The sequence below is a fragment of the Alligator mississippiensis genome, chromosome 1 (genome assembly GCF_030867095.1).
Source record: "Alligator mississippiensis isolate rAllMis1 chromosome 1, rAllMis1, whole genome shotgun sequence".
NCBI classification, from domain to species: domain Eukaryota; kingdom Metazoa; phylum Chordata; order Crocodylia; family Alligatoridae; genus Alligator; species Alligator mississippiensis.
The window spans coordinates 199,254,677-199,275,072 of NC_081824.1; the positions used below are offsets into that span (position 1 = coordinate 199,254,677).

At 45.3% G+C, this 20,396-nt stretch overlaps 1 protein-coding gene across 3 annotated transcripts in view; it reads right to left on the minus strand.

Moving 5' to 3' along the window:
* LOC102566709 (GTP cyclohydrolase 1) overlaps positions 1-18,719 on the minus strand; it is a 37,206-nt gene extending 18,487 nt beyond the window's left edge. Inside the window, exons 1-6 of one of the 3 annotated variants that reach the window (XM_059718799.1) lie at positions 18,397-18,485; positions 17,426-17,575; positions 11,238-11,347; positions 6,811-6,866; positions 5,504-5,535; positions 4,143-4,227 (exon numbers count right to left, since the gene is read on the minus strand). In XM_059718799.1, the coding sequence (XP_059574782.1) occupies positions 4,143-4,227; positions 5,504-5,535; positions 6,811-6,866; positions 11,238-11,347; positions 17,426-17,549 (407 nt within the window). In that variant the 5' untranslated portion in view covers positions 17,550-17,575; positions 18,397-18,485. Of the gene's footprint in view, positions 1-4,142; positions 4,228-5,503; positions 5,536-6,810; positions 6,867-11,237; positions 11,348-17,425; positions 17,576-18,396 lie in introns of all 3 variants that reach the window. The other 2 variants (XM_059718798.1, XM_006272183.3) reach the window with 2 other exon arrangements.
* Between the last annotated feature and the right edge of the window lie 1,677 nt (positions 18,720-20,396).

Sequence of the window (20,396 nt, forward strand, 5' to 3'; positions counted from 1 at the left end):
CTGTCTTTGGTTCCTGTCAAAAGTGACAGGAACCAGGGACAGTGGGACCCAGGGGAAACCCGGTGGGATCCCGCAACAGCAGGGCCTGCCCAGCCCTGCCAGAAGCCCCAGCAGGGACCATGTGGCTGCATGGGTAAGGAAGGGGGGGGACGGGGGGACTGCGGGCATGGAAGGAGCCTGGTAAAGAGGCTCCTCTCCCGCCCCATGGCCCCCTGCTGCAGCTGCTTGCAGCCTGTGCGGGGTTATCCTGAGCAGGCACAGGCAACCCCATGCAGACTGTGAGTGGCTGCAGTGCGGGGCGCCAGCCACGAGGTGGGGGAGAGGCCAGTTTTCCCCACACTCAGCACCAACATGTAACCTGCTCCCATAGACAGCCAGGCCCCACACCAGCTCCGGGCTTGCTCATCAGGGCTACGTCATGGCAGCAGCAGCTGCAGCACTCCTGCTTGCCGTGCCAGGCAGCATTTGCTGCTGCTGCCTCCCCGTAACTCATTTGCTGGGCAGCCTAAAGGCAGCAGTGGCAAACACTGCCTGGCGTGGCAAGCGGCGGGGGGAGGGGGCCGCTCGCAGCCCACACACGGTTGTCCTGAGCAGGCGCCCCGCACTGTAGCCACTCTCAGCCTGCATGGGGCTGCCTGTGCCTGCTCAGGACAGCCCTGTGTGGGCTGCGAGCAGCTGCAGCAACAAGGAGCGCTGGCCACAGGGCAGGGGAGGGGCCACTTTTCCCTGCACTCAGCACCAGGTCCTTCCCTGTTGGGGAGCAGGGCATTGGGGCTGCACACTGCCCCTGGCCTGTACCGTGGAGCTGGAAGGAACTGGGAGTGAGCGGGTGCACGGGGCCCACACCAGCGTCCAGGGGCCAGCACCAGTGGGGCCCAGAGCAGGGTGGCAGAAGTACAGGGTCCTGGCCAGCAGGGGCTCTATGGAACCAGGTCAGCTCCCCCCTCTCCCTGCTGGTGCAGCCTGGCCCAGCTCTACAGACCTCTGCCAGCCAGCACTGCACTGGTGCCAGCCCTGAGACATTGATCTCAAGATGGTGACCAGGGGACAGGGCACCTGTTAAGAGGCGGGGCTACTCATGCAGCCCTCCACAGCTTTCCAAATTGGGTAAGCGGCCCTCTGCCTGAAATAATTGCCCGCCCCTGTGCTAGGAGGTGCGGGGTGGGAGGGGCCGCCCAAGGGGTTACCATCCCAATGAGAATCAAAGGGGGCAAGAGTGCTCAAAAGCCCCCCTGGCTCAAAGGCATTCAGGAACGCCTGAAAGCCAAAAAAGAGGCCTACACCCAGTGGAAGGGAGGGCTATCACCAAAGAGAAGCATGCCTCCATTGCTCAGGTTTGTAGTGCAGCTATTAGGAAAGCCAAGGCAGATATAGAACTAAGGCTAGCATCAAGGACAACAAAAAGTCCTTTTTTAAATACATAGGGAGTATGAAGAAAGCACCGGGTAATGTGGGGCCCCTGCGGGATACACTTGGCAATCTGGTGGTTGCACAAGAGGAAAAGGCAGATCTTGTTAACAATTTCTTTGCCTCCATTTTTTTTTCTGTAGGAACTGGGACTCCCCCATTGAGATTCAGGACAGACTCAGGAAAGGCTCCGCCAGGCCTATGGTCAGGGAGGACCGAGTTAGGGAACTTCTGGAGGGGCTGGATGTGTTCAAATCAGCAGGTCTAGATGCTCTCCACCCCAGGGTTCTGAGGGAATTGGCAGGGGTTATCGCGGGACCCCTAGCAGAGCTTTATGAGCACTTGTGGTGCTCTGGCCAGGTGCCAGACAACTGGAAGAAGGCCAATGTGGTCTCCATTTTCAAAAAAGGGAGGAGGGAGGACCCGGGCAACTATAGGCCCGTTAGTCTTACTTCGATCCTGGGGAAGCTCTTTAAGAAGATTATCCACGAGCACATCTGGGAAGGACCAGCAGGGGGGACAATGCTCAGGGGCAACCAGCATGGGTTCATTAGGGGCAGGTCCTGTCAGACCAACAGGATTACCTTCTACGATCAGGTCACAAAATTATTGGACGTAGGCGTCGTGGTGGATGTAGTCTTTCTGGACTTTAGGAAGCCCTTTGACACTGTAGTCCACCCCACCCCATGGTCATTAAAAAGCTAGGCGACTGTGGCATTGATGACTACACAGTCAGATGGGTTGCAAATTGGCTGAGGGGCCGCACCCAGAGAGTGGTGGTGGACGGGTTATATTCGACCTGGAGGGATGTGGGCAGTGGAGTACCCCAGGGCTCAGTCCTTGGGTCCGCGCTGTTCAACATCTTCATTAGCGACTTGGATGAGGGAGTGAAAAGCACCCTGTTCAAATTCGCTGACGACGCCAAGATTTGGGGCGAGGTGGGCACGCTAGAAGGGAGGGACAGGATACAGCTGGACCTGGACAGGTTATGGGGGTGGGCAAATGAGAATAGGATGGGATTCAGTACTGACAAGTGCAGGGTACTGCACTTGGGCAGCACACCTATAGACTGGGGAACTCCCTTCTCGAAAGCACAGTGGCAGAAAGAGATCTTGGAGTCATTATCGATTCCAAGATGAACATGGGCTGCCAATGTGAAGACGCAGTCAGTAAGGCCAACCGCACCTTGTCATGCATCCACAGATGCATCACAAGCAGGACCAAGGAGGTGATCCTTCTCCTCTATGTGACACTGGTCAGGTCACAGTTGGAGTACTGCATCCAGTTCTGGGTGCTGCACTTCAGGAGAGATGTGGACAGCATCGAGAGGGTCCAGAGGAGGGCCACTTGCATGATCAGGGGACAGCAGGGCAGACCCTATGAGGAGGGGCTACGGGACCTGAACCTGTTCAGCCTTCACAAGAGAAGGCTGAGAGGGGACCTGCTGGCTGTCTAAAAAAAAGCAAAAAACACTTACCAGGGGGGACCAGTGGGGAATGGGAGAAACCCTGTTCACCCGAACACCTCCCGAAGTAACAAGGAATAACGGCCATAAGTTTGAGAGTAGGTTCAGGCTGGACCTTAGAAGACACTATTTCACAGGCAAGGCAGCTAGGATCTGGAACCAACTTCAAAGGGAAGTAGTGCTGGCTCCCACCTTGGGGGTCTTTAAGAGGAGGCTTGACAATTACCTAGCTGGGGTCATATAAGCCCAGTATTCTCTCCTGCCTAGGGCAGGGGGTTGGACTTGAAGATCTACTTAGGTCCCTTCTGATCCTACATCTATGAATCTAATCTGAGTGTCCTGCTGGGCCTGGCCACATCCCCCCTCAGCTCATCACTGTGGAAGAAAAATGAGGACTCCTCTAGCACCCTCCGACTTCTAGCCTGAGCCACTGCAGGCATGTGCCTGCATTTCTGGGATGTCTGTCTGGTAACGAACTCGTTCAGCCTAGCCAGGTTAGACTAACCTGCAAAGATTGAATCAATTCAGGCTCAGGCTTTTTGAATGTCTGCCCCTAGCCAAAGTCTATCAAGAAGTGTCCTATGTCTAAAAGTTGCAAAACACTGCACTAGAGGACATATTTGCTTAATTAAAGTCCAAATAGTATTTACTGGAAGCCATTTAGATTTATTCTTGGAGTTCAAAAAGATCTTTAGATATTGTGGTATTCAAAACATTCTGCAGGAGCATGTATGAGTGTTTAAATCACTGGAAATTGAAATGAAAGAACAAATATTGATAGGAAATTTAAGCTGCACATTTATACCCCCAGTTTGCATGCACTTCTTTTGCCCTACAGAAGAACACAGGCCAGGCCAATAAATGGCCTATTGCCAAGCATAACTGATCCACATATTTTCAAAGCACACTTCCATGTTTTTTTGGGAGCCCCAAAAATGTACCTAAACATGTTTGCACACATCATGGGCATGAGCTGGTGAGGGCTTATGGCTGAGTATCATGAATGGAGTCAAGCATCTCCATTCCTCCCAGAATTTGGTATATAAACTATACTGAGGGTGGAACCTCTTGCCAGAATTTTTTACTGGTGCGCTTAGGAGGCTGTCCTGAACTGAACCACATCTTCCCAAATCCCATTTCAGTGTCTTAATCCTAAAACCAAACTTTCCTCTGAGCAGGGAGATAGCAGTGAAGTAATGTAGGGGTTGTTACACTCCAACCTTTTAAATGCCAAACATTATGATTATGGTAACAATAACGAATTACTTACGATGCTTCTACAACTACAGCCACTCCAGCAGGCTTCAGAGCCTCAGTAATTGCCATGGCAATTTGTTTGGTAAGTCTCTCTTGAACTAGGGGAAAAAAAGAACAGGGATTTTACACACAACTAATCCCAACACTCCTTATATACTGTAGAAGGAATGTATTCCTAGTGTACTCTGAATACATTCCATCACATTCTCACTCGTACTAGCAAAAATAAATGATCTCTGCTAGAATGTTTTATTGTTCTCTCTTCAGCATGAACTTGCAGTTGGTGATAAGTTCTGGATAGACCGCTCCAGAACCCTGAAATCTGGCTTTTATCAAGTGAACTATTAAAAACTCTCCAGACTGCCAAGCTAACAAGACCTCCCTTACTCCCTGTGAAAACAGTCCAAAATCATTCACTGTTGTCCTCTTCCACTAACTCTCATTGGTAGCCCATGCACTAAACACTATACCTACTTCCTCCAAAAAAAGGGAATGAATAAATTTCCCATGGTACACTCATGAACTTCTCATAATATTGACCCCTCTGTTACTTGGTAAGCACTGAGGTCCTAGACCTAGAGTATCATACTGATGTAAATTACCTGCTTTAAAACTTCCAGTGAAGTTAACAAGGGTTTGAGATATAGGGATCAATTTGGAGGGTTCCAATTTGATTCGGAGAGATTAAAGGGTCTCCTGATTTGATTCAGATTCAAAGATTTGGCCACTGAATCAGGCCAAATCGAATCAGGGACCGAAGCTTCGCACAGCCCTAATATACATCTTGCAGCATAGTAAGGTTAATACTGTTTTCATTTGATGTTTTCTGCTCGTTAATCCTTAATAGCATTAAAATGAATGCCCCACTGGTTGAGTTACCAGATCAGGAAAGTACTTAAATCTATGACCAAGCTTAAACAAGTTTGTGATCTTCATTAACTTCAGCTGGACTGCTTGCTTTTTAAAAATTTGGTATGTGCTTAAGTACCTTTTGTAGCCACCTTACTTGTTTAACTTCATGGCCCTATAGACCAAATGAATGGAGCGGGGCAATTCATACTTGCCTAGATAGGGCCCCAGGGCCCCACATTCCCATCCGACCCCACATGCCCCAATTGCCCAGTCCCATGCACCCTTGCATCCGACCCCACATGCCCTAATTGTCCAGTCCCATGTGCCCTGTGCTGCCTTGCATGCCTGATCTAGAACACAGAACCAGGGCCCCACAGGAATCCCCACAGACTCATTTGGAGCCCCAAAGGCCAGATGGACCTGGCACTGGGGGCTGGATCTGGCTTGCAGAGCAGGTGCTGAGCACCCCGACCTAAAACATAGTTCAGTAGAACAAAGATATATTTAAAAACTGATACCAACCTTGCAGTCTTCGACTAAAGATTTCAACAATTCTGGAAAAAGAGTTGTAGCATATGAATATGAAATATTTCATTTTATTCAGACAATAAACTCTCAGCTTTGCTTTGTAGACTTTTTGGGTATTAACAAGGGTATCATCTTGGCTAGCAGGTTAAAACTACTTTAGTGTAAGTGACTTAACTACATAATATGAAATTAGTTTAAATACAGCTGACATCCAAGCCATTTTAGAGTAACTTTCATATAGTATCATAAAAGAAAACTCTACAAAGAATACAGTTATTAGTTTCAGCATTTCAGAGTAAAACATCACATACTCTAAAATGTACATGATAGTTAAGCACATATTTTATTCAGTGTGCATTAAAAATGGGCTTAGAATCCTGCATAGCTGGTATAGTTAAAAAAAACCCACCTTCCTGATAAAACACTGTCAAAACCAAAACCAAACAAAAATAAAAAAAGTAATATTTAAACTGCCATGAGATTTATTTTTAGTGTGTGGATTTTTATCTTTTGTCTGTGCAACATTTATAAAGCACCATCATAGTGCAGAAAAAGTAGATTGTGAATTACAACAGGGTCACTACCAAAAGTTAATGGTATTCTACTTTTAACAAGTGGATTGCTCTTTTAATACACCAAAGTTACCTAAACTCAGCCCCCTAAAGAAAAGAGAGTCACTTTTTTTTTTTAATGACATAGAAACAACTCTATATAGAAATCACCTATATGAAAACTTGCACTTTGATGTATGGTAATAAAGTTATCAGTTAAATCCAACAGATGAATCAGCATGGCTTCCAGCCAATAGACATATAGCTTCCCCACAATTTGCTCTTAGTTAAGCAGATCAAACATTCAGCTCTTCAAGCAGCGCCCCCAGCCTCCAGAAACAGTTGGGCAATAAGATGGGCACTGAATTGTGCCCACAACAAACCTACTTGAGACTAAAGTGGGGAGTCAGTTGTAAAGCTAAGAGCCTCTCACTCAGAATGTTCTCCCATCTTCTAGTGAGTAATCAAAAGTGTTCTCAGTTCACAGATTGAGAGGTCTGAGTGGGAGAGGCTAGAAGGTGGTCAGCACATCTGTGGTACAAGATTACTGCAGTCCTAGGCCACAGTGTTGGCTGTGGAGCATTAACCCTGCTACTGCTGTACAGTGGGAGAAGTAGTGCTAGGTCTCTGTCTGAAAACATCTCAGTACGCAGCTCCTTACTAGGCTGTGTCCTCAGGGTAGGGCTTGGCTCTTAGACCTTTGTGACAGCATTCAACAAAGTATTAAGTTGTAAACATAAACATACTTACCTTGCAAGTTTGCTTAATCCAACCACTTTCTTTCTTGGTAAGTATCCAATATGTACCTACAAACACGAAGAGCAGAAACTTAAGTATAAAGTGATTAATACACAACCTAATTCCAGGGAGAGCTGAAGAGTTGGGGTTAGATTACAGGTTTGAGTTTGCTAGCGCTAACTGTAAGGAATGTTAGTGGTGTTAAGGTTATCGTGAGCTAAAGATCTGTGGCATGTTAAAGGTCTCTAGCATGCATTGCTCAGACTGGCCATTTGAGGGCTGGTGAGTAAGGGTGTGTCTGAGCCAGGTGGAAAAACAAGGACACGGGCCATGGAAGCTTATGTAACGTTTAGTTACAGGAAACCCTTGCTATTTGTGGATTTGCAATTTCTAATATTTCTGCCACCACCACCAAGCGCTGTTCAAGAATGCAGACAGAACACAGATTTCCCCATTCACGGGGATCTCTAGAATGTATCTCCCATGAATGGTGAGGATCTCCTGTATTTAGAATAATTTTTATTTAAATAAAATCAATAACAAGAGACTGTAGACTCTCACTTGTTTCAATAAATTGTGACTGGTGAGAGAGGACTGGGCCTTTTGGGGCCCCCTAGCACAGCCAGCCCCTTTGGCTTGAGACTAGGAGAGGCTAGAATAGGCTGCAAGTGGGGCTGTCCAGTGGGGGGTGGGGAAGGGATTGGTGTAGGTCTGATGGGGAGGCTGAGGAGCCCATCTACAGTTCCTTCTTGGTGGAGGTGGGGGTTGTTGGTTCTGGTACTCCCAGCCCCTGGTAACCCAGCCCTCTGCAGTTCCCTCCATGGTCTCACCAGCTGCCAGCAGAGTTCAGGAGGATACAAAGTTTGCTCTTGGAGTAGGAGAGTAGGAAAGACTGGGAATGGTGCATCCTGGGATGCTAGAGGACTCTAAATTGGTAATTTTCTCAGTTGAAATGCTCAGAAGTCCACTTAGAACTAGCTAGTTAACACCAATCAATGATAATCCTCCCCTGAAGTGGTGCAACTTTAAAATGCCTAAAGACTACTTGGCACTAATTAACAAACCTGAACCTGCAATCTTCCAAATTTTAGGTACTCTTAACAAGAGCTACTTGCAATGATAAATCTCATCCGTATATAAACTAAGGACCCCAAGGTGCATTTTGCAGTGGACAGATGGAGTGCCACACCTGCATGGAGGTCCCATCAATGGGGATAAATACAGGCTCAGCCATCTACCTACTCTGTATAAATTACAGGAACATGACTCCAGGAGAATGTCTACATTGCCTCCTGGGCGAGACCCTGCATGCCACCAAAACATAAGCCCCACTTATTATCTATTCCATACCTGTATGCTCTCTGACTCTAGAGCCTGAGCACAGTGCCAGGCTATACGCTTGGGATCATGCCGAGCTGTCTACTCTGCATATTTGTGAGTCTAGGGGCATGCAGGAGGGTATAGGTGGTAATGTTGACAAACTAAAAGCCCCAAGATGAAGATTCTGAGCATGTGCTTTCTCCTCTGTATGTCAGTAGAACTTTCAATGATTTCAGTGAGAGCAGGATTGGACCCCCTAATTTGGGCAAAGGTCACCATGAAGACAGACTTGCAGGATCCATATCCTGTCAGTGGAGAAGGTAAAAAAGAAAAGCGTAGCAGGTAGATTAAAAAAAAAAAAAAATGAATATTTTTTTAAAAATCAGATACTTTAAAAATTCAATAGGATTTTTGTTTAAATTACATATGCATTTCTTTCCACAGACACCTACTTAAACTAAATTTGAAATTACTACAGCTGTGACCTCACTAAGCTTACTATAATTTATTCAGACCATTTAAATTAAATAAAAAATAATATTCAAAGGGTGCATCTACACATTCATTTTACTGCAAGTTGACTAATTAGTTCCGCAGTAAAACATAACTGTCTACACGAGTGCTGGTATTAGGGCACAGTAGATTAATTAACTCCACCGTAAATTAGTACTGTCCTCAACAGTACTATCTTATGGTGGAGTTATTAACTCCCCCAAAATGCTCACATAGATAGTAACTGGAGCTGGCTATGGCACGGCAGTGTTAAAGTCCAAGGGCTGCCTGCCACCTGCTGCACACTTTAGGACCCTCATGCCCTAGTCAGCCCCTCTGCTGCCCAAGGCTGCCACCTGGAGCTTACCCAAAATAGCTCAACATGAGTCATTAAAAACAAATTAACAACATGGTAAATGATATTTCTAACATAATAAAAAGTAAAAATTAAGGGTCTGAATAAAAGTTTTTGCACATAAATGCTTACACGAGTATCCTCCTGGTTAGCCACAAGTACCATATTGAACTGAATTGAATTTAGTTGCAAATCAATGTGATTAAATAGTTACCAAGCAATGAGAATAGATCATTCTTTAGGAAAAATAAATAAAAAGTACAAATGCATAACAAAGCACCCTGTGCTCTGTTACTATCAGGGGCCAGAGCAGCAGCCAGAGAGCCCACAGTTGCCTATGGTGGTAATCAAGCAGAGTTGCCCGATTGGGGAACAGGGCCCAGCTGGAGTATATGAGGGCTGGGTTCCTGAACTGCAGGGCAGCAGTCTGTTGCTATGAGCTGAGGAGACAGACATCCAGCTGAGCTGTTGCCTGAATCATCTTGGAGGTGAGGGCTGGGACAATCGGGAAGGAGGAGGTCCCATGGTCCTGGGCATGACCAGAAACTGCACCCTGCTGGAAAAAGGTGGTCTGGTGGAGCTACCTGTGGCTGGGTAGCTCCCCAGAAATACCAGGCCAGTTACCTCTCTAGTGAAAGGTGGGTTTGATCAGCCACTTCAAGATGTGGCAGGAGAGACAGGAGAGCGGCTAGCCCAGATACAAGTGGGTGGGCCTATAGTGAGGTGATCAGCCCCAGGACGCCCACTTGTTACAAAATGCAAAATAAGATTATACTAGATTGCAGAACTCTCTCTTTGCTGGTTTTAAATCACAATTAAAGTGAGCAATATAAATCACTTTGATTTAAAAATCAATCCACCTGGCCATGTTGATTACATTTCTATGCATAACAAGTAGGATTTTAGTAAATCCTTACTAAAATTCTACTTATTCTGAATATAAATGCAATAAATATCTATATTGCTGCACATTCCACCTAGCAGGCTTCCAGGATATAAGCATCTGAGGCATGGGAAGAGACAGTAACAGGCAGGGAAGAGTGAAGCTGAAGGAGAAAGAAAAGATTGTACAAGAGACAAGGAAGAGGGACTATTCAGATCTTCATCCATACAGTAAGAGTTTTGTTTGTGCAACAAATTTCAAGATCCAGCCAATGAATATAATGGATTTTCAAAGAGGTTTTGCTTGACATATTTTTGTCAAGCTTGATTTGAGGATATTTTCCCCTTCCGAGGTCTTCTCTATACTCTTTATGCAAGCAAGCCTTTTACTACAGTCACTCCAGTGCCAGATTTAGGCATAAGCTAAGAAAGCTGCAGCTTAGGGCCTCACATTATGAGGGGCCTCTACACCAGCCCCTGGGCCATGAAGGGTTGGCTGTTGGACCAAAAGTTCCATGGACCAGTAAAATCCCAGTCCCACAGAGCTGGGAGGAGAGGCCGTGACTCCTCCTGCAGCAGCCACAGAGGGGGTTTGAGCCCACCCCCTCTGCCTGGAGGTATCTTTACTTGTGTTCTGGACAGAAATTCCAGCCATGGGGCTCTGCATGGTGGTCTGCAGTTTGCTGGGCCACAGCATAGAACATTTGGAAACCCCTAGTTTAGAGCCCCACCCTATCATAATCCAGCCCTGAGTCACTCCCATGGACTTCAATGGAGATTTTTCTGTTTAAGGAGTGCAAGAGAAAATGTCCCCAAATGCCACTCCAATTCCCTTTCTTTGCCTGATCTGCTGCTCTGTTTTCTGGGCATCTGTGCATGTACTCCGGGGAGGTGGGTGGGTGTTTTGATTAGAGTGGCTCTTGGGAACCACTCTAACGTGCCCACAGCATCTCGTGTATTCAGCGTCCCACATTTCAAAATGGTGATGAGGGTTCTCTAACTAAGGCTTGTTCAATTAAATCAAGTCTGCTCTGATGTGTTCCAATGAGAATGCCTCGGAGCATGTGTAAAAGTGCCCTCTGCTCTCTGCCCATCATTTTCTCTGCTTTCTACTCCTTGCCCTATTTGCTATGTGCAACACATAGGGGCTGCCCTCTATAATAGTCTACTTGTTTTTAAAAGAAAACCAAACATGAATATGGAGAGAGAGAGAGAGAATACAGGTGCATATCTAGCCTGCCTTCCTACTAAATCATACAGTACCACACTAGGCATGAACTACTCATTCTAGTTTTGAATAAAAAAACTGTTTAGTTTCCTTTTGTTTAGCACAACACACACACAAAAAACCTCTAAAATGACAACTATTTAACCTAAGTTGAATAGCTACCTTGCCAAAGAAAGGTACCAAGTGGTGCTCACAAAGGGAAAACATGTCAATATCCTTAACGATCACCATTTCATCATGATCTTCATCAAAGATTGCACCATTGAGTACATCTGAAAGTACAAGATGAGCAGTTAATGAATGAAAAACTTTAACACAGGATTCTGCATATATACAGCAACAAATGAGTACTTCTATAACTACTGAGCAACATTTGATGTGTGACAAACATAAGCAAAATCCAAACCCTTTAAAAATAGTTTCCATACAAGTATGTTCTTAACAGAGAATCAAGAGAAGGTGAAATCCTAAATTTGAACCCATTCCTCTCTTCATCTACAGCCATCTGGGAAAGTTCAAATCCTGATCTGGATCAAACCAACAAGATCAAAGAGTGGCCTTTTATTTGTAAGGATGGACACATTCCAGGTGCTCATTTAGCAAAGCAGAAGAGGCACTGAATTTAGAATGCAAGATTTAGGTAGCTTTGCAGCCTCAAAGCACTATATATATTGGAGTTCAGATCTCGCATCCAAGCTGAAATGGTAACATTTGCCATGAGATCTATTATTGTGAAATCTCTCTCTCATCTTCCCTTTCCTCACTAGTAGCTTTGGCCTCACACCTACTAGGCCTATATTTTGGCTTGTCAGTATACACGGGTATCCTTCACAGCTCCTATTCTTTTTTAGGCTGGTAACACTATCTCACTGCCTCTTTGAAGGGGAGTTCAGGTTCAGGCCACCACCTTCACCTTTGTGAAAGGGGTCTTTTAAAGTGGAAGGTGATGGAAGTCTGCCTTACACAAATGTGCAAGTATGGCTACAATCTACTCTAGGCCATGCTAGGACTCCATGTGCTAGAAATCATGTACACTGCACTAGGGAAATGCTTAAGGGCTATTTTGCCTGGTGTGTGTTTGGAGAATGTGTGGGAATTGTCAGGCTCATTTTACTTCTCCAGGACCTAACCGGAAAAACCCCAAAGAAGCAATACAGGCAAAAATCCACCCCCATCGGGTGAAGAATGGAAGAGATGGGTAGACACCTCCTTCCATGAAACAGCAGTAGCAAGTAGGGTCACTGGTGGAGGAGGAAGTCAAGCGGTGATGGATCCTACATTCTCCTCTCAACCCCCATTAAATAGAAATTGGCTTCTTTCAGAGTCTGGATCACAAAATGAGTTGCGATTCCAATTCTGGCATTGTGAATCCAGAAAGAGGTAATTAGTTGTGTTTAATCTAAAGTCAGTCAGAAGGCAGGGTAGATATGCACCTTTATAAACTAAATAAATAAGAGACAGATATAGAGCACAAGATTTCATGAACCTAAACACCATGAGCATTAATATGGTATTAGTCAGCTCTGGAGTTCTGGTTTGCAGCCATCTTTACTTATGACAGCAATACAGCACAGTTGTAAATTGAACTGGGTGATTTATTTATTTTTAACTAGGAGCTGGTTTCAAATTACTGCTGGCTCCTTTTTTGCCTAAAGGCTAGGACAATCAACCAGGATATGGAAGACCTAGGTTCCATTCCCTCCTCTACCTGGGGGAAGATGAACCTATATCATAGAAGAATGCCATAAGCAAGTTATAAGGAAGAGCAAGGGGTGAGGCTAGAGGAAGAGCCAGGCTCATGATCTCATCTGTTGATATGTGTTCTACTTCCTAGAAATAATTAAACAGGAAAGAAGGAAAGAAGCTCAGGTTTCCCACATGCCAAGGGACCAACCATTAACCACCGACCATCTGGTTAGAGTCAAGCTCTCCTTTGTATTTTAATACAAAGTGGAACGGCTCTAACAGGAAAAACTGAAAAAGTTACACCTAAAAAAAACACCTTATAGTGCATTGGTTAGGTTAGGGTTCTCTCTTGGAAGGGGAAGATGTGTTCAAATGCTCTTGGGCACTGTAGGGAATCAAACCTGTATCTCCACACTTTGGGCGAGTGTCCTAATCATTAGACTACAGAGAATGCCTTCTCTTCTGGCAGTTTTGTGAATCTAGCCTTTTAATTCTTTATTTTTCTTAAAAGTGCACAAGATGATAAGGCTTAGTTTCAAATTAACAGAACATTTCATGCTGAACAAGCTAAAATGTTTCATTTCCTTGTTTCAGTGAGGAAAATTAGTAGGCTATTTCAAGTCCATCTGACATGTTTGATGCTTTGATTTGGACATATGGATACAAAATGAATTATAGGCACAGGCCTAGGTCACAAAACCATTTCCTCAAGAAAGAGAAAAAAGAAACCCCCAGAATGCCTGGGTTTTATTCTTGCACCCATCTCTTAACTGGTACATAACTTCTGCCTGACTACCCAGCCCCTCAGTTTTTACATCTGAAAACAGGGACAATAACAGAGACCTTTCTCCCCAACAGAGAAATTTATAATGATTAGTTAATATCCTCTTGAAAAACTATTATGAGACTTTACAAACTCAGGTACCAAATGTGTGTGCATCATGATAATGCTAGAACTTTAAAACAAACAAACAAACAAACAAACAAAAAACCCACACATACACAGAGAACGCTAAGGAAGTTTCCTTTGCCTATGAAAAGCCAAATATGACTCACTCTAAGCAATGAGAATTTTGCAAGGCTGAATCAATGTTTATAAAATGCTTTGAAAATGCAAACACTGTCGGTACATATCAAGCAAGCAGACACTTTCCTGGGGAGGGCAGAGGGTGGGGTGGAGGGAGAAGAACAAAGGGGAAAGTGCCAGATCTACTGAATGGGCTGATCTAGTATCTGATTTCATTTCTCATCACTGTTGTATGTTCACTTTTCTAATTACCATAAGTTTATGATTCTAGCTCCTTGCAAGGAAAGACAATCAGGCCACAGCCTTGAACAGAGCAGAGAGCCTTGGCCTAGCCAACACAGCCATTCACCCAGGCGTGCCACCCCACAGGTGACCACGCAGACATGGCAAGGCTGGCCTGAAGCCTCCAACAGGGCCTAACCCCCCACCCATTCCCTGTAGTGGCCAGTCAGGATCAGCTGATCATCCACTTCCCCTATATAAACCTCTGCACAACAGGGATCAACCTGATCTATGACTGCCACCAAATGTCCAAGCCCTGTGGCCAGGTGACATGGTCCCATGCACTGGATTAACTCTGTGCTAGACTGGGCCCACGGACTGATCCCGTGTACTGGATCCAGCCCACAGACTGACCCTGCACCATTCATTCAGCCTCTAGCCTGGAAAGGTTGGGCACCACTTACCTATACTATTTAATTACTGTGACCCGAGATTTTCTGTATGTTAGAGAAATCCTTTAAGTCCACTTATACCAGTTATACTTCCCATTTAAATAGGGTGAAAATGAAGCTAGGACCTAGCCCATGACTTGGTTATACATACTATATTAAGGTGTCTTGAGTGACACTGAGAAGTGTTTTGACAAATAGGTCACATCCATTTTTCACAAAGCTTGGTCTAGCAAGATACATTATATGCACAAAATTTAGAGTCGATAAAGAAGGCATGGTGATTATCATGTACCCATTCAACCTCAGGTGCAGAATACACTTCCTGCCATCACTACCAAAGATAAAACCAGTTGAATTTGTCCAGGTGACATGAATCCAGAGACATTATCAAGATAGGAATTCTGTAATATATATATATATATATATATATATATATATATATATAAACTACATAAAAAGTACCTACGTCTCCACCCTGAGAGTGAAATCACTAGGTGGAGTCACTCAAAATACCACACAGCACTCTGAAAATCCTGTACTACTTAAATACCTATAAAGAACCGTTAGCTTACTTGAAAATAGTTTATATGAAACTGCTTTGCCAGATTATTCAGTGCCATTTTAAGATAAAACATTCTTGTGGGTAACCTATTCTTGATTCTTCAAGTTGGTTTTGCATCTACAATCATCTACATATTGCCAAGCCTTGGAAACAGACATACCCTTCTGTTGCCGCATACCTTTCCAAGGTACCCATAATTCATTTATGATCTATACCAGATGAAGCAAGAGGACAAAAGATTAGATGTATAGAGATAGCAAATTAGATTAACAGAAAATTCATATATAATCTATCACAAAAGTCACAAAAATGTTTTGTAACTACAGTTTAACAATTGCAGAATACTGGTTCAGGCAATAGCACAGTTAACCAACCCCAAATGTCTGGTGCAGGACCAACCCAGGGACCAAAGCAATCCCCCCTGTAAACTGTCAGAGCAGCAGAATCAACACGACAGCAGGATTGCGGACTAATACCATTCTTGTTCCTTTCTGTCTAACAGCAGTGCAGTGAGATGATAGGAGCCTATAGGTGCACTGAGGAAGATCAGTACCAGCACAAAGAAGTCCGGTATCTGCTCTTCATGGTTGGTAAAAGTAAATGTAGAACAAATTAAACATACTCCTGGCCATAGCAGATCTAGGGTTTCAAAGAGTGGGGGGCCGATGGCATGGTGCATCAAATATAACACACATTTTTCTCTAGGTAAAAAGAAACTAGAAGCTTTACTAGTATGCAAGAGGCCCAAAGGAAAAACAAATATAGTTTTATTGGAATGTGCATTAAGTTGCTATAGCATGTAGTATGTATAAAAACACAACACATTAGACAAAAATAATGAAAAGGTGATGTTTCTTTGGGTCCTGTTGTCTTTAGAATTAATTACACATCTCTTTCAGATTCATAAAACAAAATCTGGCCTTCTTGAGCATCTTGGCAGTGCATCCAATGCTTCACTGAAAGCAATTGCCACACCTGAGTTAACAATTCCACACCTGAGTTGATGTTTTTAGCTAGAGTTAAAATGTCTGCAGGGCTGTGAAATAGGAGCTATGTTAAGAAAAACAGCTAACAGAAAAATTGCAAAAGAAAGAATGGCTTGATTAGTGGGACATCAAGGTCATTTAAAAAAAAAAAGGAGAAAGCATCATTAACACCTGTGGCATGAGAAGGGATCAGATAGATTACAATGAGCCAGGAAGTCAGGTGACTCCCTCACTGCTGCCTGAATAAAAATGCTGCCACTCCCAGGCAGTTGGTTTTAAACTGTGTGGACCAGGAGTCAAAAGAGCATGCAAGTGTACCTCCTTTGGATCCCCTCCCCCTCCCAATTCCTAGCTGATGTTACCAACGTATCTGGGAAAGGGCAACCTGCTGTAGAGACCTTGAAGCAGCTGACAACTTCACAAACTGTATTATGAATGAATGAAAACAAACCTTGTGTAAATCATTGACTTTTTGCTCTGAGCAATTTTTAGTTTCCTGGGCAAGCATTTTTTTTTTTTTGTAATAAAAATGTGTAAAATTGGAGCCACATGGTTTAGAAGAATATGGAAGCAAGTGTGAAGACAGTGCACTTCTATTACAGGCAAAAGCACTGTGTGGATGGGTTCATGCATCTCTTTGCCTTGTGCAGGTCTGAGTTCACTAATGCTGCTGACCAAATAATAATCCAGCAATAGTGAAAAAGCTATGGATTTTCAGTGATACTTAAAAAGGAACAACTGGCAGGTTAAAGGGAGTGCTGATCACAGCAAGGTGGCTTTACAAAAAAAAAAGAGGACAATGCTCATTCTCTAAACATTTAGGAGCTTCTTGGTATAAAAAAAAAAATTATTTATCGGAGGGGAAGGGTCCCCAGTAAACAAGATTCTTTATCAAAACCTGTACTTTAAAAGCTACAATTGTTATCTGTGAAACCTTACACCATTCCATGGCACTCACTTGTCAGAGAGAAATCCAAATACGAAAGATCAGAAAGATGAATTTGTCAGCTCCCATCACAGCTATTAAGATACAGCATAAGAGAACCATGCAGAAAAGAGAAACAGGAAGGTAGAAGGAGGGAAAGATGAAATGAAATCAATGTCAAGAGTTGAAAGAAATATTTAAGTACCTCAGAATAAAATTAAAGAATATAATATTGGATCTAAACCTTCCAACAAACACAGAAGCGCCTGGAACAGTAGCAATCAAGCTTAGTTTTATTTTAGGAATAAACTAGGTTCACACATCTTGGGTCTGCTAGTTCTCCTGTTGCCTCCGAGTTATTTTTACATGTGCAACTAGTGCTGACACTAAATACATCCACCTGCACAAATGTTCGCACACAAAAGCCTGGTGACAGCGACTGCTCCCACTCAAAATGTAGTTACTATGCAAGTAGAGACAGTATACGCACAATTGCCCAGCCTCCTGTCACTTGTCCTCCTCCCTCGTTCTTCTGTTGCCTGTGACTTCATAATTTGCACAGTGGTGGTGCAGAGGAGTCCCGGTCCTGGCACAGGACATGGCTGTGCACACATGGAATATGAGGATGAGCTTTAGCAGACTGCCACATCAAAAAAAAAAATCAGTCCTCTGGTCTCATCCATCTGATCATTCCCTTATAGACCAGGGATCCTGGTTTTCTCAGATTTAAAAATAAATAAATAAATAAATAAAATAAATCCCCAATTTTGGGATTTAAAAAAGTACCCCCAAATCCACATTTTTCTGTGATTAAAATAAAACACTGCTAATATATAGATATATCTAAAGTGGCATTTCATTTTAATTGTGCAAAAGTTTGGGCAGGCTGTTGGGGGTGAGCGAATCAAGGAAGCCACCCTGCACTTTTGGGGGCCCCGCAGACTCTGTGCCGCCACCGGCTTCACGTCTGGCTGCTCAGCACCCTCATCCACCACTGACTTCCTCGCATCCAGGGGCAGGGCCCTGCACAGGCTGATTTGCCCCGGGCCCCGCACCCTGCTCTGGTCACCTCTGGATCTGGGGTTACTTTTTTTAAATCAGAGAAAACCAGGTTCCCTGCTTATAACTAACAAGGGAAATATAGTTTCCCATCTACGTTCTGCCCTGTGCCTGCGACACCTTTCAGGAGCCTGGGAAAAATCCTAGAACATGAGGGCTGGAAGGGATCTCAGGAGGGCAATTCCTCCACCCCCCTGCAGGACCAGCCCCACCTAGCTCCTCCCAGCTAAAGATCTGTCCAGCTGAATCATGAGAGGGGAAACTGGACAGCTTCAGAAGTGCCTCTTTCCCAAGTGCAGGTGCCGCTGGGCTCCCCATCTGCAGGGCCCACGCAGTTGGATGCCAAAGGGGGTATTCTCAGGGCAGAGGAAAGGGCACCCCCTAGCTGCGGGGGGCACTCACCCTCGGTGCTCTCCTGGTAGCCTTTAGTGAGGAACTGCATGGCCGTGGCCGCTCTGCGGGGCGTGAGCAGCAGCCCCTGCCGGCCGGGGTCCTCCCCCAGCGCCCTCAGCACCGCCTTGTAGGCGTCCTCCAGATCCAGGGCGGCGTCCCCCTCGCGGTCCCGCTTGTCCGCGGGCAGCTGCCGCCTCGCCCGCCGCCCCTCGCAGCCCGGCGGCTCCTGAGTGCCCGGCGGGAGCGGCATGCTGCCTGCCAGCCTGCGCGCCTGCTCGCCCGCCTTTATCAGCCCGGGCGGGGTGGCGCGCCACAGAGCCCCGTTGTGCGCGCAGGATGCTCCCGTTGGACACGGCGCCCCGGGGCGGAAACAAGGCGTCTCTCAGCCCCCTCAGCGCATGAGGCTTGAGGAGGAAACACTATGACGCCTGCGGAGCAGGGGGTGCCCAGCCCTTCAATAGAGGCATTATTCACTCCCGCAGCTGCCAGCCCTGCTGGGCCCTGAGGCAGGAGGCCAAAGACAGCAGCACATTTTTTTAATATATATCTTTTTTTTACATCTTTATCCAAGCCAAATCTGTATCCAGTTCAGGTAGGCACGGCCCCAACAGTCGACTGAGCTCTCTCAAGTTAGGGTTGCCGACTCCGAGTCTCTTCCAGGAGGTTTCCGGAGCGCCGACATGCCCACGACACACGATGCGAATGTGCCCATGTGCTTGCGTATGTCGGGTACAGATCGCAGAGCGTAGGCTTCACATCAAGACGGCAAAGGCACGTTGCTGTTACAATCCAGAAAACCCACTGGACTACTGTATAAATCGGACTCAACATTTCCTGTTTATGGTAATGGATGCCCTATCATTTATCTCCTGGGTGACTCTCAGCAGCGTCCTGGAGGTGTAGATCTAATTCCTGGAGACTCCAGGGCAATCCTGGAGGTTGGCAACCCTAGCTCAAGTCTGCATGGCTCTGCCACCAGGTGAGTACAGGTTTCCCTTGCAAATGGCAGGGATTAGGTTCCTGAAAGTTCCCGTGGTTGGCTTATGGGAAAAATGGGGTTAGGGACTTCAACATGAATAATAAAGGAACATGCCGTGTATAAAAATCAGTTTTATATTGAGCACACTCTCTCCATGTGCTAGACGATTTAACAACTCCAATTTTTGTTTCCAAGGCCATCACTTTTCCTTGCCCTCTTCACAAATTGCTCACCTTCACCTCTCACTCGCTTTGAGGCCATGACTAAGGGCAAAATGCAAAAATCACAAAGAAATCAGAAGAAAAAAGCAGAGCACCTGCAACTGGATGTTAACGGCGTGAAGCATAACACAAGACTGAGTGTGTGTGAGGATATGGGAGCACCACGGATGGCTAGCAAGAGCCACAGTAAACCATCATACTGTGGTAGCTGAAATGGTATATAGAATATTAAGCGTGGATACTCAAAACCGTGATTGGCAAACACCATGGTTGGCAAGGGAAACCTGTATCCTTCCCACACCCATCCATCTGCATGCTCCCCAAGGTAGGCAGGCATCTTACCTGCAAGCCTCAGGACTGGAGGCCTTGGGGATCAGGTGCCTGCTGCCTTGCTTGATCTGAAGCCAGCAGCAGATTGTTTTGAGCACTGCGGGCACGTCTACATGTTCATTAATGTGCCTTAGTTACTGCACATTTAATTTAGTGCTTCTTTAATGAAGTACTAACTAAATACACAGTAACTAGAGTTACTGCACAGTAGTGCCGGTGCACGGTTATTTTGTGATGCTTACTGTGCATTAGCTTAATTACACTGCACAGTAGGCTATTAGTATGATTTTCAACTGCTACCCTACTGCATAGTGTTTTATTAGGCTAATGTGCAGTAAGTGTGTGTATTCACACCTTTAGGGGTGCACTTCAGCTGGATACTCCTCTCTGCTACACAGGTCACCTCCCTGACCTATTGTACCTCAGCTTTATCCACTTCACCTAGGTCTTGCCAGCTGTTATCAAAGGGGATCTTTCCG